Consider the following 26,095-nt stretch of genomic DNA (forward strand, 5'->3'; position numbering starts at 1 on the left):
CTAAGGAGAGGCAACAAGCAGAAGAGATTTGTTTGGGCCAAGAAACACAAGGAATGGACATTAGACCAGTGGAAATCTGTGCTTTGGTCTGATGAGTCCAAATTTGAGATCTTTGGTTCCAACCGCCGTGTCTTTGTGAGACGCAGAAAAGGTGAACGGATGGATTCCACATGCCTGGTTCCCACTGTGAAGCATGGAGGAGGAGGTGTGATGGTGTGGGAGTGTTTTGCTGGTGACACTGTTGGGGATTTATTCAAAATTGAAGGCACACTGAACCAGCATGGCTACCACAGCATCCTGCAGCGACATGCCATCTCATCCGGTTTGCGTTTAGTTGGACCATCATTTATTTTTCAACAGGACAATGACCCCAAACACACCTCCAGGCTGTGTAAGGGCTATCTGACCAAGAAGGAGAGTGATGGAGTGCTGTGGCAGATGACCTGGCCTCCACAGTCACCGGACCTGAACCCAATCGAGATGGTTTGGGGTGAGCTGGACCGCAGAGTGAAGGCAAAGGGGCCAACAAGTGCTAAACACCTCTGGGAACTCCTTCAAGACTGTTGGAAAACCATTTCAGGTGACTACCTCTTGAAGCTCATGGAGAGAATGCCCAGAGTGTGCAAAGCAGTAATCAGAGCAAAGGGTGGCTATTTTGAAGAAACTAGAATATAAAACATGTTTTCAGTTATTTCACCTTTTTTTTGTTAAGTACATAACTCCACGTGTTCATTCATAGTTTTGATGCCTTCAGTGAGAATCTACAGTGTAAATAGTCATGAAAATAAAGAAAACGCATTGAATGAGAAGGTGTGTCCAAACTTTTGGCCTGTACTGTATATATGTCTATGTACAGCACAATGTAACACAGTGTTACAAAGTGAGGACTTCCTCATCAATATAAAAATTATGTGCCCTCTGTTTGACCCCTCCCTGATAACATCAGCCTTACACACAGAGGGAGTGCTCAGCAGCAGTACAACAAACGTGGCCATTTGGAACAGAGTTTCCTGGGGGACAATAGTCCAGCTAATGTTCTGGTCATGTTGTGGACTTCTACCTGACAACAACAAGAAAAACAACAAGGGGTAAGTCATCAGCAATGTCTTTGTTGGGAAAATGGTGGCTTGCTTTCAGTGTTTAATAAATAATTTGCAGTTTATCTGTAACGTTATTTTCTTTTCGATATACTGTCCTGATAATACTGTGCTTTTTATCCATGTACTTTATTGTAATATAGTTATTTATTCCCCATCAATTTTGCTTTTAAGTTCTTTGGGAATGAAAAATACTCATCTACCTGTTAAATCATTAAACAAGGTGGATAGCGCACCTTTAGTAGGAGACGTTTCTACCAGTGTAAACACTCACAGTAGCCATTTGAAAAGGCTAAATCAAAGTAATGTTTTTTTCTATTATCATCCATTTTATTAACACTTTGCCAGATTGAAAGTTAAAGTCTCCTTGTTTTTCAGATAGCACCCAGTTCGCATTTTGATTAAGTAATGGCACAGACTGCATTATATTTACTCTCCGCCATTTCATTCGAGCGGCAGAATTCTGACATGCATGCATGACATATTTTACTAACACAAAAATTATAATATTGCAACCCCATACCTGCCAGTATTGACACAAAATGAAGTGATGACTACTGAGTATGAATTATGTTAGCAGTAGTTTTTAATTGTGTGTCAGTCATAATGACTTAAGGACACAGAGTAACGGACACTGGTTAGTTCTGTGAGATAACTGGTTTCACTACAGTGTAAACTGAATGTTTGTTTTCCTTCGAGGTGCCGTTTTATACACCAGCAAACAGATAACTTCACCTCTGTGAGTGTTTGGTGGAAAAATGAAGGGGCAGTTTTTCACAGCAGTGAGGTAACCTGTCTCTCATCTTGTAAGGTTTGCTTTTTTAATCCGGTGATGTAATATTTTACCAATTCATGAACAAATGTTGAATACTGGTATGTGTAAACGTAGGCAAGACAGTTAAGGGAAAAAAAAACATTTCACCAAAACCTGATGAACTCATCCTATTTGTTTATGTTTTATTTTATTTCCCTGTGGTAATATGTAAAACTACCTGGTCTGTGGATTGTGCAGCATTTTTCTAAAAGTTTTAAATGCTTGTATCCACTGGTAACAAAATGAGAGTGTATGGGTGGCGGTAGTTGATGGACAACTATTGACATTTTTCTCCTTTCCTTTGAAATGCCTGTGTGTCACTTTGTATCATGCCGGGTCTTCTCTCTCAAACCCTGAGGCTTTTGTGGGCCCATGAACGCAGTGCAGACGGAGCGCTCCACGAGTTCTTTTTTTCCCCCTCAGCAGCAGTTTGAGACTTACAGGGTCGATAATTGATCTGTAAATCTGTTCAGAGCAAATCAGGTCAGGGAGAAGCAGCTGCTGCAAGTGAATGCAAACTTGTAGACGTAGCAGTATGAACAACACTCCGACAGTGTGGTACTATAATATACACCTATGTGTATGTATATATATATATATATACATACATACACACACACACACACACACTATTAACACACACATTCCAATAGCACTCTTGATGAACAGTCTAGCTCCAAAACTACAAAATCTATTTGTGGCAGCAGATATGTTAATCATGGCAGCCACCACAAATAAGCAAATGTGTGGGTTTTTTTTATTTTTTTATTTGTATGAGGAGATAATAAGAACTAGACTTGCACCAGTGCTCGGAATCGGGCCGGTTTTCAAGTCACTGGCCATGACCTGCAACCGGCCGGTCAGTGTAAAATATGCCGATTTAAAACGGCGGTCAAATTCCGACGTGCCGCGTGATTGACATCGTGTAACATCAGCAGCACACACACGCACATGTGCGTGTATATATATATATATATATATATATTTGAGCAAAAAGGAAAATGTTTCTTAACCTGTCACTGTTTTTGTTTGTTTGAGATGATTATTGAAAAGCTGGTTGTATCTTGGTTAAAATGTTCTATTAAAGCAAAGATAGAAAATATTGCACTATATTGTGTGCTGTAAAGTGGAAATGAAGTAAAAAAGTAAATAATGAAATCGGAATCGGCCAAAATCGGAATCGGCTGTCCAAACACTCGGCCCAAAAAATTGTAATCACAAGCAAGTCTAGATTGGAGTTTAATGGTATTTCAGTGACAGTAAATTTAAACGAAAGACCAGCATGCTCAAACAACTTAACATCACTTTTATCATGTTCATTTAACAGCCAGTCTCATACACATCTGTCTGCATGCTCAGTACAACATCAAACACTTAGTCATTTACAACCATATATTAAACAGGCTTAACTCAGGTGTTCTTGTTTGATTTGGCATCTCTTCAGTGGGCTAAAGGAAAGGAGCGCTGGAACCTTCTGCTGTCTTGTGTTGCTCGTTGTCAGCTTCACCTCCTTATATTTAAGGTGAGTACAAAAGTCATCACTATTGCCCTTGAAGACTGATGCGAGGCAATTCAATTTATATAAAAGATTCACTTCAAAATTATTCTATTCTGGGTTAATGATGGTAACTTTTTAATGTTAGATATTTGGCGAGCCTCGTCCCTGCGGAAAACCTGCTGGTGACCAGTGAAGGAAAACTAAGACAGAGTGTCAACTTAGACCACACACTGAACTTTGGGTAAGAGATGAGACATTTGTTTTGTCACATAACCTCAGAAATCAAGTCGATTTATCTATTTACCAGCCTGACGCTCTTGCAGCATTTGAAGATAATTACAAGAACAGCCTTTTTTCGGCTTTCAATGTCCAATACAGTTTGTCATGTCTCATCTCGTCAACAAAAATCAAACACAGACTTCATCATAGTTTTGTACAGACTGAAAATCAATGTTTTGTCTGGTCACTTAGTGCTGACAAGATTATAAAAGGCAATATTTTGCCACTTAACTGCCCTGCTCTGCACGTCAAACCCAGCCTCCAGGAAGGCCTGCTCAGCTTGTGTGACGTTACAATGACAGATTTGTTTAATGATGAACAGCCTGATCTCACAAAACTCTTATCTTCCTCTCTGATACACAGCATTGGAATGAAATGAATCCACAAATACAGTGGGTGGTTTATTTGGAGCCACCATAGTTTGAGTGTTTGCACTTCACCCACTTTGGAGCAGCAGTAGCTCAGACAGCCAGAGGGTCACCGATTCAAGTCCGCACGTGTGTGTGTATTTTGAACCTGTGTGTGTAACCTTAAAATAACAGCAGAGTGAAAAAACTGCATTTCCCCTCAGGGATTAATGTCCTCTTCCCTCACCCTGCGCTTATATTGTAGCCTGTCAGTAACCCAACAATTACATGGAATTACTCACATCAAGTCTGGTACTTCCCTCTCTGTCTACTGGAAGGACATATAGTTTCATGACAAGTAGGACAGCAGTGTGCAGTGTTTATCCTTTACGATTATTGCCACTGCTCTTCACACAGAACTAACTTGCTATCTCAACTTTAAGCAGCCAGATCTGGAACCAGCATGGATTATAAATCAATCAATCACCTGTTATTATCAGCCGACATTTGTTCTAAATAGTTTAATTGGTGATCTCTGTAAAGGCCGATCAGAAGAGCCAATCAGATGATGCAAAACAAATGAAACAATTTCTCTACGCGTCACTAAATCAGCTTCACTGGTCTGGCGGTTCAGACTCACACTGAATATACACGGTTACATTCATGGTTTACTGCTGACCAGACATCAGCACGCCTGCCTGTCTCAAGTACAGACATCAAAAAAATCTAAATTCAAATCAAATCATTAACATTAACAAAATAAAACACATGTTATGGTAGTTTAATCATTATTATGATTGAAACTACAAGATAAAGTAACTATTTTAGGAGGCAGTTATAGTATAACTTCTAACTCCTTTTGGCACTTAATGTTTCATTACTTGCTCATGATTGTCAACACAATGTAAATGTCCTTCTCACATGGCTGTTTAACACATATCTGTTTTCATCTTCCTTTTCAGGGCCAGACAGGGGGTTGATACACGGACATCTTGGAAAGCTCCTATCATCTGGGAGGGGATGTTTGACCCCAAACTTTACGACCAAAACCACATCCAAAACCAGACATCTGTGGCCCTCACCGTGTTTGCTGTGGGAAGGTTTGTTTCTTGTTTCTCTGAATCCACCTGAACAAGACACCAGGGTTCCTACAGCTTAGTTGGATTTAAGACTGTCTGCTGCTACTTGGAATAAAATTGAAGAGCAATTTTATATTAAACAATAATGAAGTATATGAGACGAGAAAAGCATTTAAAACAAACTTGATGACACAATTTCATTTTCCAAGGATGGTAGAAGAAGAGGGATGCTTTTTTTTTTTTTTTTTTTTACACTCTGTACTTTACTGTCCCCTCAGTTGTGTTCACATGGCTCTACCGACCCAAACGTCATTCCTTGTTTTTCATACATTACCTTCAGGATTAGAGGAATGTGGGACAGATGGGCTTAGGTCTCAAATAATGGAATGAGAAACACAATAGTATAGGGATTTTTTTTAATCTATTCAAATGTAGTTATTTATTTTTTGTGTTTTTGTGGCATCATCTTAATAAGTTATGAGCAAAAGCAACTGTTTGTCTCTCTGTCTCCACCTAAGGTACCTTGACGCCTACCTCAAGACTTTCCTTACCTCGGCAGAACAACACTTTATGTTGGGGTTACAGGTGACATATTACGTTTTCACAGATCAACCAGAGAAGGTACCAAATATCAAGCTCGGCCCTCAGCGAAGCCTGAAGGTTATCCAGGTGGAAAAGCACTCCAGGTGGCAGGACATCTCCATGATGCGAATGAAAACGATATCAGATACCATCGAATCAGAGATTCGTCACCACTGTAATTACATCTTCTGCTTTGATGTGGATCAAGTGTTTAAGGGAAGGTTTGGCTCAGAGGCTCTGGGGGATTCTGTGGCTTTGCTACACGCATGGTTTTACAAACTTCCAAAGCACAAATTCACCTACGACAGAAACCCCAAATCCAAAGCCTTCATGGAAACTGGAGATTACTACTACCATGCTGCTCTCTTCGGAGGCTTGTTGGAAAATGTGAAGAATTTGGCAGATTTCTGCTTTCTGGGTATCATGGAGGACAAACTAAACGATGTGGAGGCTCTGTGGCATGATGAGAGTCATCTGAATAAGTACTTTTGGCTTCACAAACCAAGCAGGCTGCTCTCCCCCGAATACTGCTGGGACCAGATTATTGGCGAGAACAGTGACATACGTGTAAAGCGCCTAATATGGGCACCAAAACAATATAACAAACTCCGTACTGGGTAGAGTGGCTACAAGAGCCACAAAGATGGAAGGACTTTTTGAAAGAACTGTCAGCTTGTCAAGTACAAGCTTTGCATTGGATTCTAACCTTGGAATGTGGGACAATGAAATAACCCTTTTCTGAAAATCCAACTCAGGTAAATCTTGATGATTGTCTTTGTGTTCAAGAATGTCTCATAAGAACTGTGTTGACAAAAGATGATGTAAAATTTCAAAATGTCTTCAAGGAAATTCCGCTTTGCACTTCATATTTGTTTTGTTGGCGTGTTTTTGAAGGATTTATTGAGAAATATATATGGAGCAATTTGGTGCCTCACATTTTTTACATGCTGTGTTCTAAGCAATACTGTTGACTGTTACTGGAGAAAGTGCAAATTTTCAGATCAAGTGGGAAAAGGGAACGGCAACAACCACGGCCAAATGAGAGCAGCCTGTCAATCAAGCTGATACAGCCCCAAATATCTGTTTTACCTTTTAAATCTGCTCAATGAAAAACCAATTAAGACAACATTTAGAGGAGCTGATAACTACTGAAAATCACAATTTAATTTGTTTCACAAATAGTCACACAACCCAAGGAACTCGTGCTTTGAGGGAACTGTGCTTATCACTGATTCACCTACCACTTCAATAAACTCCTGTTTTTCTCTTGGTTTTGGGCTTGGCTTTTGTTGATGTTGTTTTTCTCTGCAGTTGGCATTATGGCTGGGTGCTATGGTTGAAATATGTCACAACATAAAAAAATTATATTTCTCTGATAAAAATATACAACAAGATATGGCAAATGCTCAAAACAACAAATAAAATAAACTGATAAATGCAATTATCCATCTCTCAAACCATCAGCTATGCCCACTCATGCTTTAGAGGAGGCATTTCAACTGGCAGCCTGTGGGCCACATCCTGCCCAGAAGCAATCTCTGAGCGGCCCAGCAAAAGAGGAGTACCGAGATGCAGTATATAACACCCCCGGGCAAAATTAATCAAGACCATAGTATTAATAAGTTCTGACGTATCTGCAATTTTGTCACACACAAACACAACAGAGTGAAGTCAGACAACAGCAGAGAGGCCGCAGTGCAGATGAAGGGAATATAACTTTAAGATTAGCCTAATTGACAACAACTACACTTGTTACTGTAAGTAAGTGCAATAAAACCTTTGCCAATACTTTATCAAAACATGTGTTCAGCAGGTAAAAAGTGATATTTCAATCTGCTCTGTCCACAGTCTCTGATTCTGTCCATTATGGTTTACAATCACGGTTTATGCAGGCACATTGCATTAGCAGGGCTTAAAGCAAATCTTAAGAACAGACCAAAATGACAGCGGTCTGTGTGTCGTCCAACAGTTTAGCTTAGGTTGCCACTAATCTTAAAATGCATCTGAGGTAGCCGACCTGACAGTGAGTCTCCTCAGTAAGGAGAAGTAAGCAGGATGAGTGATTGATACTGATGTCCGTGTTTTTCATGCTTACATAATGTTATTGTCGTCATTCAGTAACATCTAAACAGTTTCATCCAGCCATTTTGGGATCTCAATTAAACTTCAAATATGCATGTTTTGTACCATTAGAAAGAAAAACTTCTTTTCTTGAATTTGAACCCTTTTCTGTTAAAAGAACATTGGATCACTGGGAATGGAACCTTTGCTATTCCTTCACCTAAACTATGACAACTGTGATACTTCCAGCACCCCGAGATAGGGCTGGGCGATAAAACGATAGCGATATCTATCGTGATAGACACATGATCGATATCAATAGAAAATACGTTCGATAAAACGTCTAATAAAACAGGAAGAAAATCACCGTCCTGAACCGCAAGGCATTCTGGGGGATGAAGTTCCAGCGAGGGCTTCAGCTTCTCCTGGCACTCCCGGCCCAGCTAAGCAAGTCTGGTTGCATGAACAAACTCACTCACTCACTGCTTGTAACGTACGTAACGTTCTAATAACCTGTTGAGTGAGACGCACACTAGCAGTTTCATGTTTGGTTGCGCCTTCGTGCCTCGTGTCTGCAACTCATAACAAAACAGTGAAAGGAGAAAATAGGCTCGTTCGAGATGGACTGCGCCTCGCCTGGAAAGTAGACAAGTGCAGGCAGGGGGCGGTGACAAAAAGCCGTGGTGAAGTCGGACAGTTTCCCGACAGTTTCCAGCAGCCTTCAGTCCGTACAGGAAGTCACAGACACACTTACATCCTGTCTGGAATGATGCCAATTCATTAAAATAGTGATCAGACTCATACAGCAGTTTGTTTTCAGTCTCCAGTTGTTTTAATTATGATAGATTAATTTATTAAAATGCTTTACAGGTGATCTCTGGTTTATGGTCATGGTCTAACCTCCATTTGACATGAATTCTCCTGTAAATCAGCATCATATCAGTTTGACCTGTCCCCTCAACTACACAGGCTGAATAAACAGTGTTTGACTATAAGGTTAATATTTTCAGAGGAAAAAAAATACGAGACAACAGCTTTCATTAAGGCTCAGTCAGATACAGCCAGGGCTTCACATCTGTACACATGTTATTTTAAGTGTTAATATACAGTAGACTCTGTCTAGGAAAGGTCAGTTCGCCAGTTTGGCAGTACTTCGGATTTTATAATTTATAATTAACCAGTATATTTATTTATTTGACTGTTTTTCATGGTTATGTTGACCTCTTTTTCCCCTGTGTTCATTTGTTCATTACTGAGGAAAGGTTACATTTAAAATAAAAGTGTTTAAATTTAACATTTTTTTCTTCTGGTCCTTATTTCAAATAGGTTTTAAAAAATTCAATAATTATCGATATCGACTGATATGAAACACTTATATCGTGATACATTTTTCAGCCATATCGCCCAGCCCTACCCCGAGAAGCCTTTCTCACATCAGGTAAAATACAAGAAGTAACACGCTAGAAAAGTGTTGAAATTTAATATTATAATTTACAGAATTTTCATTTGAACCTTTCCTCTATGGTAGATAAAAGCTATAAATCATACTCATAACCCTAACCCAACCCTAAAAATTGAGACGTTTAAAAAGACTGCTGACCCGTATTAGTTTGACAACTCCAGGGTTGCATTTTAATCCAGACAGGTGGAAACAGAGACTGTTGGATGCGATGACACAGACACCCCTGTGGCTTCCCGATATGGTCCTATCAGTCCAGGCGTGTTGAGCCAAAACACACAAACACAAGTATATGAATGCATGGAATTCCATTGATACTAAACGTCATTATTTATTATTTAGGATAAAGTTTAACTTTAATTGCTTCAAAGTCCTGCTGCAATGCTTTGTGGCCTGCACAACTACTGTTACATACTGTTAAGTATTAACTCATACAGTTAATCAGTAACTAAATGACACTGTTATGCCATAAACTATCGCTGGTTTGCTCATTTCACTTAACACTGATTTGCATGACATCACTGCCCCAATATGATAATCAACATCTTGAATTAATGGAACAAACTACACACCTCAGAGAGGACCAATCACATATCAGTATTTTGTGCTTGCTTTGACCACCTGCAATGCCTAAAGTACACACAACAGAACAGATGAAGCACCAGTTATGGTTGATTCAGTCAGTTAGGAATGTGAAAAACTCTCAGGAACATTATACTAGTTTCACACTGAAATCCATTCTCCTTTCTTTCATAGAGATGGAGTATCCATGTCATATTTAACATCTCACTATGTCCCTGTGATGGCCATTTTGTCTGGTGACAAAACACATTGCTGCTAGTTAATCTTACAAAAACACCAGAGCTGGTATCCTTAGTAACACAAACAAAAGGTATCCCTCCCAGTATTTATTTTTTATTTAAATGGTGTTTGTTGTGAGGCCAGAGTGAAACAGTGACCACATCTAGCTGTTTGATACATAACCATCTTTTAATCAAAGGATGCTAACTTCACCTTCCTTTCTTTCAGTAGATGCCGATAAGGCTGCAATCCTGTATTTGACCAAACTCACTGACAGCAATTTCAACTCAGAGGAGTGCTGTTTCACACATTTGAGGAAACTCAGTGAAAAATGGGAAATGCATGGCCACAACAATCGCAAGGACGTCAGAGGTCCGACCACTGTGTTTAACTACATATCTTTAAATGTTACAAAATGGACATTGGAGTTGTGTTTGTGGGCACCAACACAACTCAAAATAAATACTAATGTTGTTATGTAAAAATTAGTTTTGATGCAATTACCCAGTCCTATGTTGTTAGATATTTAGATTAAAAGTAGGGTTTCTAATACAGGTTTAATAATTATTAAATTCAATCTACAGCATGTGTCAGAAGGGGCTCATTATGTCACAGCAGGCTAAAGCAAGCTAATCCAGTAAGATCAAGGCTTATGGGACAAATAATCGCACAAAGCACAAATCTTTGCTGTATTGTCAAGTTAACTGCTGGAAGGCTACATAGTGTTGAATTAAAACTCAGATGGCTCTGAAACACTTCCCCCTACTAGTTAATAAGTGTTGTTTTACAGCACTCTTTATTACAAGTCAAAGGCAGATGTGGGTCCAATCCTGCAGACAATGGTTGCCATACTGATGACCAGAACACTATCATATATCCTGCTAGTGTGTACGCCAATCAGCCAAAATATTAAAACCACTGACAGATGTGGTCCTGGCCTCCAAACTCCCCATATCCCAATCTGATCAGCACAAGGGATGTGCTGGTTTCCCACCTCACAACCCATAGGACTCAAAAGAAATATGGTCAACACAAATTTTATTCATGAGCATATCTAATAAACAAAGACTTTTAATAATAATCCCTGATATCAGGTAATTAAAGAGCTGTGAACTAGATATGTAGAGATACAACAAGTCGATATTTTATCGCTTGATTGACAAAAAATCAACAGCTATTAAATGTTATATATTGTATAAATTGTTGATGATCAATTGTTTCAATCATTTTTGTACCTAAATAACAAGCATGTTTAGCATTTTGGTTCCAGCTTCTCCATAACAAGGATTTACTTTTTAACTTTTATTTGTCATATTGTTTTTTATATCAGGTGAAATTATTATGCAAAATGGCTGATGTTTTTAATGCACTTTAAGCACTTTATCTAGCAGGTCATTTGCTTTTAATTTCCATATAGATGTTTTATCTGTGTTCTTATGTGTTGGATGTGGATGTGTGGATCTTATTCTATCACTTAATTTGTTTGATGCTTTTATAATTAGAAAACTATACTTCATAAGTAGGTTTTGTATCTTGATTGTTTGGCAAGTGGGCTGAACTTTCATAAAATATTTGAATTACTGTGTGATGGTATTTTCAGTGTATGGTTAGCAGGGTTGAACCTGGTCTCGGTAAGAAGAATAAAACGTAGGTTATTGCCTCTTCATGTAACTTAGAATAATAAGAGTGTTGTTTTCTAGGGCTTAATCATTAAGCAGCAGCAGCTTTTAAAGTCCATGCAGGAATCTGGATTGTGTATCTGTGTGTGACGGATGGGGTTGAAAAAGATTTTATAATAGTCGACTGTGAGAACAGATAGCAGACTTGTAGTGATATGATAAAAAGAGGGAGTATGGGGCCGACAGTTTAATGATGCTTCTTAGGTGGGGCAAATGGACCTTTCCTGTAATCTAGGAGTGTAAAGTCCATGTTTGCTGAGAGCATTTGCAAGCACTTGTCTGACTGGAATGGAAGATCATCTTTCTGGCACTACTCTGGGAAATTATGGTCGTAGAGTAAATGCAGACTAGTGTGAACGGCAGAAGTAAGTCCATGGGCCTGTGATTAGGGATGGATGATACTACATGTTTTTTATTTCAAACATTTAATTTTATTCTGTAGGATACATGGATATCTGTATTTATTGTGCTCCAATCCATCAAACAGACGTAGAGATACCTCACAGGGTAAATGAAAGTCTGTACCACATTTTATAGCAATCCATCCAATAGTGGTTTGGAGATTTCTGTCTACTGGACAACAAACCGACATGGTCATCCTTAGAGCCATGCCACCAGAATGGCTTAAAAAAAAAAGTCAAATAATTTTTCAAACATGTTTCGTAAGAACACAAAACACAGGTGAGCTGTGCATAATGTGCAGGCCAACAGCACACATGCAGCAGGCATAAAGTGTCATGCATTTTTACACAAAAATGACACCTGTCCTCCCACTACAGTGCCTGTAGCTGTTGTAGGTTACAAAGAAGCTGCTTATTAACACAATGTATTAAATGAGATACTGTGACTTACTGAAAAAAAATGTAATTAAAATGGAAAAACAGGGCATATGATGAACACATGTAAATACATTCCTATTAGCTGAATGAGCTCCTGTTAAAAAGAAAATAATGAAAGAGTGGACAACAGTAAAAGACTGACCGATGAACCTGCTCTGAGATGCCTGTCAATCATCTTCCTCTCCTGTCTTAATTACAGCAAAGTTGACCTCATGCTGTGCCAAGTCACAAAGTTCCTGGTCTGGACTCTGACAGAAAAAACTCTTTATGGCATGTGTATCAACGCTCAAGGTTTAATGAAAGGCAATAAAACCAGCGTGTCCAAACTGAACCTTTTCAGATGAGCCACTCCCTGAATGTCACACACGGAGGGAGATCTCCGCCGCAGACAAATCCACAGAAAGTGTCCCGAGGGTCGTAGATCCTGTTAATGTTCTAGGTATGTTGTGGACTTCTACCTGAAGACAACCTGCATGCAGGTAATTCATCAGCAATGTCTCTGTCAGGAAACGTGTGGCTCGCTTTGACTGTTTAGAATAAGCTATGGTTTTATCTATAGCCTGACCTATAGCCTGTATTTCCCTTGTTTCTCTGTTCAACACAACAATTTTCACTTCATTGTCATAAATTACGTTTTTTTGTTTCGTTTTGTTTTTTTCAAACAACTGCGTTATTTTAAATATAATCTAAAAGCTAAAACTTAATTGGGATTGAGAAATTTGCTGGTCATGTGTGTCAATAACTTTTAGAAAAGAGGTGGAGAATAATTTGTTTTATTCATCTGCCTGTTAATCATTATTTAAGGTCATCAGTTGTCTTTAAGTATGAGACCTTTTCGACCTTTTCGTTCACAAGAGCCATTTAAGAAAGATAAAATACATTGAATTTTGCATCACCATTCAATTTGTTTCGACTAAAAATATTATAGTTAAAGTCCGGTTGGTTTTGTCATGGTAAGCGGTGCACATTTTAGCCAAGTCATGGCACAAAGGGAAAACTGTTATTGAAATCGTTATCACTGGTTTATTCCAGTTGTTTTGCGTTTATTTGTATTATTTGTGTGAATGTGAATGTTAAATTATCATAATATAACAAGAGGTATGATCACTAATCAAGTAATTTTCAAAATAATTAGACATGGAATTTGAGTGAGCAACCTTGTCTAATTTGGACTGAAAATGATCTTAGTCCTCAGCAGTGTCCAGAAACACTCCCTTTTTTATTTTATTGTAGGGGTGTACTATAATATGACACAGAGAAGCGGAAATAACAAATTCAAAAAATGTGCTCCTTTTCATTAATTTTGAACAGAAAGTGTCAAAGCCAGACAAAATCACTTTGCAGGGGATTGAGGTAATATTTTGCCAGCTGTCAAGTTTGGTAAAGTATTTGTATAATAACAATTGGGAATATTTCAAACACTTCTGTATTACACACCACCAACACTGAAGGCAACAGGTCACAACAGGCTTTAAAACTGAAAGGCGTATCTCGTGCTTATAATTGAAAATACAAAATATATAGACTAATAAAAAGTAAAACTAGTGCATTAGGATGAGTGTTTCAATTAGTCACACTTTGGCTATCCTGTAATGTAAATGTTAGCTGCTTCAGCGATTGTTTTATTCTGTCTGTTTTGTGTATAACGACTGCTTGAAAGCAGCAGTGACAAAAAGTTTGGCTCCAGGGTGTTTTTTTTTTTCTCATCCCACTTATCAACAAATCTGGGTGATGCCATCAAATGTGTATTGGTATGTTGTATGTGTTTCCATTAACATGCTCAACAACAGTGGAGCAACGGCGACACACTGCCTTTGTCTCATACACAGCTCTGTCTCCATTTCTGCTAAAGCTGACTGGGGACCTGCAGGTGTGTCTTCCAGCTCGAAAGTTTCATTTGGGCTCACCAGAGAGTGACTGACTCGCATGCCAATCAGCTTGTTATGCTAACCTCAGCACCTGTTGCTATTGCTCATTGGCGTGCATCAGTCTACATACCATGTATTTTGCATGCAGCTACATGCACCAAACTGTGACCCCCACACCATGGCCATTCACTCCCAATACGCCAATTGTTACAGCGACCCCATCGAGTGCACTATATTTACTCTGACATTTAATTTCGTGATTTAGAATTCTGAAATTTATGCTAGATATACTGTTTTAACAACTGCATCCATGCCATTTAAACTGCTTTGCTAACAATCTCACAATGCACTGTGTTTTTTCTTTCAGGTGCCATTGTATCCACCAGCCAACAGATACCTTCACCTCCTGCCAGAGTTTGTTTGCTGGAAAAATTAAGAGGCAGTTTTGTTTTTTACAGCTATGAGGTAGCTAGTACGAGTAAATATAGGCAAGACAACTTAACACAAAAAATGTTTAATTATAGTTGGTGAACAGAGGCCTGTACTTCAAAGTAGGATTTGGATTTGGATCTAACTTCAGGGTTAACTCTGGGTTTTCAGTACTATGAAGCTGGTTCTCTTTTTACTGGGATAAATCACCTAAATCACAACCATATCAAAGACTGCATAACTTTTATTACCATATATTATATTGCCTGCACTGAGGTTGTCCCTTTTTGTTTGCTTTCACATCGTTTCAGTTGGCTTAAGACAAAGAGTGCTAGAACCTTCTGCTGTCTTGTGTTGCTTGTTATTAGCTTCACTTCCTTATATTTAAGGTGAGTACCACAGTAATACTATTGCCCTTGCTGACTGATAAGAGTACATACAAGCCAGTTTGATTTATTTGCAAGCGTCACTTCAAGATAATTTTAACCCTGTCTCATGATGGTAATTTTTCAATGTTAGACATTTAGCGACCTTCAGCCCTGCCAAAAACCTGCCAGTGGCCAGTGAAGGAGAGAGACAGATCATCAATTTAGCCAACACACTTAAGTTACGGTAAGAAATGTGGCCTTTTAGTTTTGGCTGGATGGGCTCAGTGCAGGTATTCGTGGTAGGAAAGATGATTACCTTTGTTTTTTCATCAATTTATTATCATGTTTTAGTTAAAGCTCCAGTAGGCAACATTGTTTTGGTATAATTGAGTAAAAATTTTATAATATCCTCTAAGCTTAATGTAAATGAAGTGGTCTGAGACAAACAATAGGTTTCTGCACCTCACCATGGCTTTGTGTTCAGCCTCTAAAGAATCCATATCCTGCCGATGTGCATCAACCAATCAAAGGTCAGCTCAGACCACTCTGTTCCTATTGGCTGTTCTACTACATAAGCGCGTTCCCGTGCTGCTGGCAGAAGGGGAGAGCAAGCAGCAATGGCAAACAGTGCACCAGGTAAAATAGCTATTCCAGCATTGGCTACAACTGCCTACACAGCTAAACCCAAAAAAAGGAAGACAAAACTCGGTTCCCCGGAGCCCCGGAGGGAGGGGAAAGGTGAGGCAGGGTTGAGCCCGGCCGGAGGGCGCAAGGGTCGGCCGTGGGAGCGGAGCCGAGGGCTCTCCGCGGAGAGCAAGAGCCGAGGCTCGGGAGTATGTGCGGGTCTGTGAGGGAGGGATGGGGAGGGCTGCTGCGTGGAGAGGGAGAGCCGAGGGTCCCAGAGAGGGAGAAATAGAACCAAGTATGATAAAATACTCGTGTGCTTGTCTGGTAGGAGGGGCTCAGGGCGGAGACAAACGAAACCTAACTCAGATGAGACTCAAAAATCAACCGTGTTTCAAGCTTTCCACCTACTGCAGCTTTAACTATCAGATTCTTTGTGATGCAGACCCTAGAGGTGTATTCATCTTAGTCACTTCAAAATAATTTTATTCCAGTCTCATGACGGTCATTTTTCAATATTAGACAATTAACAACCCTCGTCCCTGTGGACAACCCGCCAGTGGCCAGTGAAGGAGAACAGAGACGGATCATCAATGTAGATGACACACTTAAGTTTGGGTAAAGAAATGTGACGTTTTAGTTTTGGCTGCATAGGCTCAGTGCAGGTATTTGTGGTGGGAAAGAGGATTAGCTTTGTTTTATTATCCATTTATTATCATGTTTTAGTTAACTATTAGATTCCTCGTGATGCAGACCCTATGGCGCACAAAAACACTGAGGTGTTTTTCAAGTTTTTTAAGTGTCCCACTGAATCAAAGTAAAAGACAATGAGGCATTGATTGTCTTGTCAGACAAACCCCTGGAAAGAGTTCAATCCAGTCTGCTATGGAGTACAAAAGGTAACTGCTATTACTGCTGGTGTACGGTGACACTCTGGGCAGTTTGGACAAATGAATGTATAATCTGGTTACAGAGTATAAAATAGCTCTGATAACTATAAGCTTGCTCTAAATTTTGTGGATTTGACAGAGTAATGTTTAAATGTACTATACTCCTTCAAGTGAAACCAAACAACCTTAAGACCTAGAGTTTTCATATATCTATCGAATGTTTTTATACTAGTCTAGTCATAGCTAGTCTACTAGCTGCCTTGGGCAAGAGGAGAGATCATCAGATGGTGTCTAACTTTCATAGAGTGTTTCAAGTCCGAACCACAAAATCTTACAATTGGCGGGTCAGCAGTGGTGGCTAATTTGATTTATTTGCAAGAGTCACTTCAAAATAATTTTATTCCAGTCTCATGATGGTCATTTTTCAATATTAGACAATTAACGACCCTCGTCCCTGTGGACAACCCGCCAGTGGCCAGTAAAGGAGAACAGAGACAGAGCATCAATGTAGATGACACGCTTAACTTTGGGTAAGTGATGTCTTTTTAGTTTTGCTCAGAAATCTAGTCAATTTATCTTAAGGTATATTTAGACACATCATGTTGTCCAACTGCTTTTACTGAAAGGTTTGATAAGAAGTAATGATGTTACGGTAAACATACTTAATAAAATCTCAATGAAATACATGTCTTACTCATATCATTGCCATAATCAGAAAAAAAATGGCTGTATGTGCAGAAAGAGTTGGGTCAATTTCCGGTTTTGCCAGTCTGGTATGGTGTACAAGCCTTAACCAGTTTGAGTTTTTCTTCTGAAGCCCCCCAGCTCATCTCAGGCCAGAAGTGTTGATGTTTTGCTGTAAACTTAAAACTTCCAGCTCTCCAGTTCATATATTAATATTTACATCACACACCAGTGCTCCGTGATGGCAAAATCTGTCTAAATAGAATAGTCAGAGCCCTACTGACACAAAAACCAATGACATTTAATTTTTGTATCTGTGAAAAGGTGAGAGCCATAAGAGAGTGTGAGAGAACAAAAACACCTGAGCAACTCTCGTGGTGGTGGCTTAAAAAAAATGATGAGACTAAATGTTCACAATATAGTCATTTTATATAGAACAACATCCCATACACCGCCTTATGTGGCTGTTAAATCTTTGTTTTTATCTTCCATTTCAGGGCCAGGCCACGGGTTGCTACACATACGTCTTGGAATGCTCCCATCATCTGGGAGGGGATGTTCGACCCTAATCTTTACGACCAGCAGCACATCGAAAGAAATTCAACTGTGGCCCTCACCGTGTTTGCTGTGGGAAGGTTTGTTTCTCCAGACGCACAGTTCACTTTAAGTTTTCAATGTCCAATCTATATTCTATAAAACTTAATTCAAAGGTGATATACCACATTTAGAGCATATCTATCGATGGTAACAATGCAAACGGTGCTGACAACAGCAACAGTGCTGACGGAGACAACAGTGTTAATTAGGGGAGGAACGGGACATTGGGCACTTTGCTTCCACCACACTGTCCAGCCACTGCCGCGTGAGCGCAGTGCAGAGCGGCGGAGATTAGCAAGCCAGTGGGATACACACACACGCATATCCACGTGCGACCTCATCTACCACATTAAAGAACAAAGAGAGTCCGATTACAACGCACAGAGGGAGAATGACTTAATTCTCTGCTCAGGGTGCTATTAAACCACCAGATCTTGTCTATATCTTATCTCTTGTTTGCTGCTCTATCAATGCACTCAACGCCCAGTTCTTGGTCTAGCACCAATCATGGCGTAGTATTAGGAGCGAGAGAGAGAGAGTCAGATCAGGATATATAGTCTTTAAATTAAATTTTATGGTATAGTTCATTCATTTATTTATTTGTAATGAGTGAGCATGTAGATCTTTTTAAAGAGACTTTAAATAAAGGCCTGCCTATACAAGCACTTATATGTCTCTCCTATTGGTTTCTCATGAACATAATGTGCAAAAATATGATTGTTTTTGTTTTCAATATCCAAATATGGTTGGAACCTGTGTGTTTTCAACAAAGGAATATTTGAATGTCACTTCTGACCAGTTCTGACAGCCCTACTGTGAGAATACCAGGGCTTTCACATCAGCAGTTCAGTTTGAATCTGGTAGCACTTTGCCAAAGGATTTGGTATTATGAATGCTTTTGGTAAACCTGGAACAGATCAAGCAACGTTCCCTGGATACACCTGACGAGATACGTTTACGTCGATTACAGCTGAATATCAAACTGTGGTGCAATATGAGAAAAGCAACCAGCATTCGCAATGAACTTGATGACACAATGTTTTGTCAATATGGTAGTCATGCAGGTATGCTGTTGTTTAGTTTTTACCTTCCTCTCCCTGGCACATACATCATCCCTCTTTTTCCCTTATTGTCACAAAAGTGGACAACAACATTGTTTTCGAGCAATGTTGATGAACACCTGCACTTGTACTGAAAAGCATTATGCAAACACACTGCATATAGCAGCAGACCTGTGGGATTAGACTTGAAACCAAGGTCAAGTAATGACACCATTTTTAAAACAGTCTAAAAAGGTCAGCAGTCGTGAATCTGTATGATAGTCGTCTCAAATAATGAAATACACAGCATGACACTAACCCATGATATGGTAATTTTATCATAGTGTTTCTCTCAGTATTTTAGTTATGAACAAAAGCAATTATTTATCTCTCTGTCTCCACCTAAGGTACCTTGACGCCTACCTCAAGACTTTCCTTACCACAGCAGAACAACACTTTATGTTGGGGTTACAGGTGACATATTACGTTTTCACGGATCAGCCAGAGAAGGTACCAAATATCGACCTTGGTCCTAAGCGGAGCCTGAAGGTGATGTCGGTGGAAAAGCACTCCAGGTGGCAGGACATCTCCATGATGCGAATGAAAACGATATCAGATACCATTGAATCAGAGATTCGTCACCACTTCAGATATGTCTTCTGCTTTGATGTGGATCAAGTGTTTAAGGGAAGATTTGGCTCAGAGGCTCTGGGGGATTCTGTGGCTTTGCTACATGCATGGTTTTACAAACTTCCAAAGAACAGATTCACCTACGACAGAAACCCCAAATCCAAAGCCTTCATGGAAACTGGAGATTACTACTACCATGCTGCTGTCTTTGGAGGCTTGTGGGAAAATGTGAAGAATTTGGCAGATTTCTGCTTTCTGGGTATCATGGAGGACAAAGGAAACAACGTGGAGGCTCTGTGGCATGATGAGAGTCATCTGAATAAGTACTTTTGGCTTCACAAACCAAGCAGGCTGCTCTCCCCCGAATACTGCTGGGACCAGATTATTGGTAAGAACACTGACATACGTGTCCAGCGTCTAATATGGGCACCAAAACAATATAACAAACTCCGTACGCGGTAGAGTGGCTAAAAGAGCCAAAGTTTGACAAATACAAGATTGTTTACTGTAAGCTCTGTATTGAGTTCTTACCTTTTCAGGGATTTGTAGAAATGTGTATATAGAAGCATTTGGTGCTTTCTGTTTTGAATGCTTATTTCTGAGCAACACTGCTGTCGACCGCCAGTTTGGCAGTTACTGGAGAGAGAAAACCCAAATCTGGTGAAAGACAGTGGAACCAGGGTGAAGAATCGGATCACTTAAACTTGATCAGATTACATTACTGGATTACAGGAGCAGCAGCTGCAGAGGCAAGGGAAAGCAAACTGACCATGGTGTGTGAAGCTTCAGTGGGAATGCAGCACACTTCATTTGACAGTTCAATTGATGAAGACATCAGCAGAATGAAAATATCTTTGTAAACATATCTTTGTAAACATAACATAAGTGTAGCAAATTTTCTCACAGTCTCTTACAGCGCTCGACAGTGCAAGCGTTTCACTCGCATTTGTGACTAAAAAAAGGTGTGTGCAAACTGTAAAAAATATTTAGGGGCACATGTGCACATAAAAAAAATCAGCCGAAGCAGCCTATATTTTTGTCAATAAAAAAATATGATAATCTAACTGCAAATGTTGGAGGAACTCCAGCCGCCTTCTCTCTTCCCTCTTCCCTGTGTGACACGGTTATGGGCGGTTTTCCAAGCCACTGTCGACACAATGAATATAAGTCCCACTGTCGGCAGGGTGGAAATAAGTCAAAGTGTGGAGGAGGAGACGGACCGGGTTAAGCAGCGGACCTCCGGGGAAGCATGCTCCGTTCTCCCCGCAGTTAGGGACCGTTCTCCACGGCCAGGCTGTCGGCTGGGTGGGAATAAGTCAAAGTGTGGTGGAGACGAGGGACCGGGAAAAGCGGCGGACCTCCGGGGAAGTCTGCTCTGTTCTCCCCGTAGTTAGGGACTGTTCGCCACGGTACCACTGCTGGGCAGGGTGGAAATAAGTCCTGCAGAGCTTCAGAGGACCTGGAGAATGTTTTAGGATAGTAATCCTACATTATATAAAATAATCATATTGCAAAGATAATATATGTAAGATAATAACATTAAAGACAAAATTAAATTGCAATACTTTTTCAAAACTTGATGATTTTACCTTTCTGTACATTTTGTATACAAATTAATTAAATAATTTTGCTTGTAAATGTCTATTTGCATCACGGTTATTACGGAAAACACATTATTTGATCAATTTACATTGTGCCCCTAAAGTTCTTTGTGTGCTCCTTACTTTTTCAACTTAGAAGCACATGTGCTCCTTGGGAAAAAAGTTAGCGTCAAGCCCTGTCTTAGTTTACAGGCTATCAATTATTTATTTTGTTATTATTATCTGCGGTTGTTAATGGCGTAATAATAACACCATTAAAATATTTATGGAATATTTATATTTATTGTGCTAGCCATATGGGGAGAAAAGTCACAAAAAAAACCATGATTGACTTTAAAATAATCCAGATTATATCTGAGATATCTGATTATATCTGTTTATTATTGTTTTATATTTATCTTACATAAAGAACTTTGATCAATAGCAGCTGAATGTCTTCATCTGCTTGTCTAATCAGCTGCTGCTTTTTTTTCCCTGTAGATGAACTTGCTTATACAAACTGCCTTACAGAACAGCAATGAAGCAATGACACGTACCATAGACTCTTTACATGCACATGAAAGACCCATTCAAGAGGTCCTGGTTATAATTATATTCGGGATATGGTGTTTACATGAGCTCAGGGAAATCGGGTTATTCATATTCCCAGTATACATCGCAGATTATTTGGCTGTACTCCAGCTAACATATTTGGGTCTCTCATAAAATGAATATGGTTTTTACATGTTCAATCACATTAAAGGGGATACTCCAAACACCTGATAACGGACTGGATATTCATGTTCATGTATAAGCATGAACTAGTGGAGTCTATGGACCTTTGCATTGCTGTTGTGTTGCTAGGGCAACAGCTTTGGTCCTCGTTCACTTCCTGTCAGATAATGTATTAACAAACACTTGAAAAGGAAATAATGTTGTCTTGTTTATGTTAATCTTCATGTTGTCAAGTTTAAGATTATAAGTCCTTCACCTACTAAACTAAATTGTGTATGTTAAAGAGTAAGTTACGGGTCAGTTCCATGAGCTGTTTCACATCTAAAAAAAGAAATGTCTGTCAAAAACTAAAACAAAAAAAAATAGTATTAAAATTATTATGATTATTAGTTTAGCTCAAGCTAAGCTGCACTACAAGTGGGCAAAAATTCCAACGAAGAGTGCAAAATTATTGGTAATTGTCAACAAAATGCACTTTAAGTACAGACCTTTTTGGATAAAAAATATGGCACTATATGCACTATGAAAAGCTGTACCATTTAAAATTGCCTGTTTGGGTTCATGTAATATGTATTTCAAGGTGTTGCTGTTTACAGGCCCTCGATATTTAATAACGGAAATTTACACAAATATCCACTGTACCATTTTTATCACAGCTGACCAAACACTGCAGCACAGGAAATTGTGTCTGGGATTTACTATCTAGAAAAGGCAGGTGTAAAGTCTGCGACACAATATGACTCACAGAAGGAGAGAGAGACTGAAGGAAACACTTACTGCACACACACACACACACACACACACACACACAGAGCCAAACCCTGAACTGCCAGCCTCTGATCATTTCCAAGTTCATTGTGTCTGTGTGTTCAAAGTATCCTTCTTTGAAAATTGACAATAAATTGTTGAAATGATATGTAAATTCACAATGTTGATTTTATTTGATAGATTAAATTAAATAATGAGGTTTGAGGTAATTGACCTCTTTAAATTTTAATGAATGCTTCTGGTCTACAAGGTCCTCCACTTCCATAGTCCATTGCTTTTCACATCATGATCACACACAAGGAGAAGGAGCACACACACAAACAAGCAGTAAAAAATGTATGCAATTCATTGTTTGCGCCTACATTTCTTGTAATTTTTTTCATTTGGAAGTGCATGTGCTCCTTGGGATAAAATTATCACAGAGCCCTGTACCTAAATAAGACTGACATGAGTAATGCATGTCAAGAGCCCGTCTGCCTGGCTCACCCCTGGGTGGCCCACCTCACCACTCAGCATGAACCACCCAGCAGCCACCTGTGTCATTCAGCTGACCTCAGATCAGCTTGGACCTGTCTGACTGAAAGCAGCGATGCATTATTCATAGACTGCCACCATCTGGCACATCAGTGCACCCTGCCACCTTACCACTCACCCTGTCAAAGACACACAAGCCAGAGAAGGGCAGTATCAACAGAGCAGTCCTTGCCTTAGTGTGTGTAGTTCACAGGCCAAATGGGGAGGCCTTTTGGTTTAAGAGTCTGTTAATATACAACAACAATTTTCACAGGGTTATATAGCTGCCACTGAGTCTATCGAATGAGGAGGTTCCTGAGAAAATGTGAGGTTGTGAGGGAACACTGTATTGCAGTCTAATGTAGTGTATGCACCTTCACAAATTATGACACAGGACACCACGTTCTAAAGTAGAAAGTAAAAGACTTCCTGTAGTTCCTCCTAGTTTATCGAGCAAAGAGTGAATGCCAGAGAAGAAGAAGAATCCCAGAAGTGCTGTTTAACCATGTGCCACATGAGGGTGCTAGTGTCAAGTCTGCCTGAGATACACAACTGCCTTTGCACCAGACAATACACCAATGCATATGTTGTGCACATGTACGAGTGTGGACAGTATTGCAGCAATGCAGGTTTTCTCAGTGCAAATTTAAAGGCTATATTCCATAGTGTCTGGAGTCACTGCTTTGCTGTCCTCTCTGGTTCAAGCTTGTTTCACCTACGACCAAATGCAGCCTCTCTGATGGGTGTCGCTGGGTGTAGTCAGAAGTGTGTTAGACCTGTAAGTTCACCCAACAGTAATATCACAAGATCCCAGTGTCCACTGCTGCCATCACTGCAGCAAGGGGAAGAGTTAAACCACTGGACGTCAGCAAAGACAAGATTTCCAGGGGGTGTTAAGTGTGTCTTAATTCACAATTCTGTGTCAGACGCCATGGGATGGACTCATATGATCTGATTGTTATGAATAAAGAATTTGTCTTCCTCCTGTGGATCTCGTTTATTTAGCGTCAATTTGCAGCTTCACTGCTGCTCCACATCTCTTCCAATCATTTTTCCATCTATTTCAACCCTTCATTTCTCTCTATGCGCTCACCCCTCCAAAGATGGCCTAAAAGAAAAATAATTTTACTATTTGACTCACGAGTTTTAACACTGAAAACAAATCTCAAGATAAAGTACAATAGCAAGTATTTGTTTTGTCAAATATTGAGCCCGAAAAGTCCCATGTTCTCTAAACAAGTTTAAAAGAAATGAGTTAATGATGATTTTTTACATTTATTTTATCTATTTATTTTAACATTTTTAATCTAGTTTTTTGGTTTGTTCGTTTTTTTTTCTTCATTCGTGTGCTGTGATCTGATTTTTTCTGTCAAGATACTGACACTAATTTCTAAAAACAAATCTTGAAACAGTTAATCTATATTGGAAACGTGGAAATAATCTTACCACACGAGAGGACTATTACACATTTTAGGAAAATTAGACTTTGAGGGCTCAATAACATACATACAGGACATGATGAGATGCACTGTATAGGCTGTGCCAAAAACTGGATGGCACAAAAAGTCTTCACTGAATCACCACAAGATGGCACTCAAAGCACACAATAATAGGGGCAAGAAACACAGTGCACTTTCCAAACAAAGGAAAATGCAGTAACAGTAATATTGTAAAAACTACATTGTATAAACAGCACAATTATTCAACAGACAGAGATTTGATATAAAAGAATATAACAGAAATATTTCAGCGGACAATGTCCAATTTGTCAGATGGCATATTTTGCATTGATCCAACTTGCATGGTTGTGACATCAATATTCATATAAAAACCATTTTCCAAAAAGGTTTGTTGGCTTTGATAACAAATTCAGCTTGTGTTATGTGGACCAGGCACCTAACTGTATAAATAACATCATTCATGACAGCAGGATATGTGTCTGTCCTCAGAGAATGACCTTTGTATTTACCTGGAAGTTCACCAACTAGCTGGAACCATACAAGAGTGCTTTACCATATCACAAACAGTAAGTTTTAATCCGACATTTGAAAACCAGCTCTGCCTCTGTGCAGCTCCGCACGTGCAAAGTTTTAAGCTCAAGACACACTACAGAACACAGTTGTAAAAAATTTAACATACCTGCTGTCCTCACATTAAACAGACTTTTCTCCAGTAGCAGTGCCAAGGTCGGGCTGTGAACCTGAAGACACAAGAAAAGGGGTTTGGGGTGTGAGGGCTCTCAATATCTACTAACTTAATTATTTTAAAAGGAAAAAAATGACAAAATAGAGTGCCAAATTAGAGCTCAACAAAGCAGACGCATCTCACAACATAAATTGCTTGTGCCCTCATTTGTGCTGGAAATAGACACAGAAGGCTGGGTGAGGGCACATAGACAGTGTGCTGCCTGTTCTTCAAGACGAGGCAGAATATTGTTGGATGCTTTACTGGGACATCTAATCACTACTGAAGTGATGTAGCAGAAATTCTATTTTTAAAGGGAAATATTTTACTTTCTACTCCACTGATGGCTGAAGTTAGAAGTTACTCCAACATACATACTTAAGTATCTGAGTACTTCTTCCAGCTCTGCTGGAAGTGTGTGTTATACCTCAAATTCAAACCAATGAAAAACCTTCCCCAACAGACTCTGGATCTGCAGGTAGCCTCCTGGTTCCAGTCTCAGGGGTCCACCTGGCTGTGAAGCAAGTAATATCACATCCAGGCTCGCAGCCCTTCAAGTCATATCCACCTGCATGTCAGGTGTCTCGCACACAACTGCTGTGTCCATTTGAATGAGGCAGCAGTCTGATCATGCATGTTACCACCTGAGC

The 26,095-nt window shown here is 39.5% G+C and overlaps 2 protein-coding genes across 3 annotated transcripts; both read left to right on the plus strand.

Annotated features, from left to right (window-relative positions):
• Positions 1-938: 938 nt before the first annotated feature.
• LOC125879816 (N-acetyllactosaminide alpha-1,3-galactosyltransferase-like) lies at positions 939-6,954 on the plus strand. Its single transcript, XM_049561915.1, has 6 exons — positions 939-1,088; positions 1,797-1,884; positions 3,356-3,433; positions 3,555-3,650; positions 4,998-5,135; positions 5,633-6,954. Exons 2-6 carry the CDS (start codon positions 1,856-1,858, stop codon positions 6,315-6,317), a joined length of 1,026 nt encoding a protein of 341 aa, XP_049417872.1. The 5' UTR covers positions 939-1,088; positions 1,797-1,855; the 3' UTR covers positions 6,318-6,954.
• Positions 6,955-12,836: 5,882 nt separating this feature from the next.
• LOC125879807 (alpha-1,3-galactosyltransferase 2-like) lies at positions 12,837-24,234 on the plus strand. 2 transcript variants are annotated; one of them, XM_049561905.1, is made up of 7 exons: positions 12,837-12,974; positions 14,771-14,868; positions 15,144-15,221; positions 15,352-15,444; positions 17,149-17,244; positions 17,896-18,033; positions 19,443-24,234. In XM_049561905.1, exons 2-7 carry the CDS (start codon positions 14,864-14,866, stop codon positions 20,125-20,127), a joined length of 1,095 nt encoding a protein of 364 aa, XP_049417862.1. In that variant the 5' UTR covers positions 12,837-12,974; positions 14,771-14,863; the 3' UTR covers positions 20,128-24,234. The 2 variants fall into 2 exon arrangements, with proteins under 2 accessions (XP_049417862.1, XP_049417852.1); XM_049561895.1 differs by having other exon boundaries at positions 12,884-13,014.
• Positions 24,235-26,095: the final 1,861 nt, after the last annotated feature.

The sequence above is a fragment of the Epinephelus fuscoguttatus genome, linkage group LG2 (genome assembly GCF_011397635.1).
Source record: "Epinephelus fuscoguttatus linkage group LG2, E.fuscoguttatus.final_Chr_v1".
Lineage (NCBI taxonomy): Eukaryota > Metazoa > Chordata > Actinopteri > Perciformes > Serranidae > Epinephelus > Epinephelus fuscoguttatus.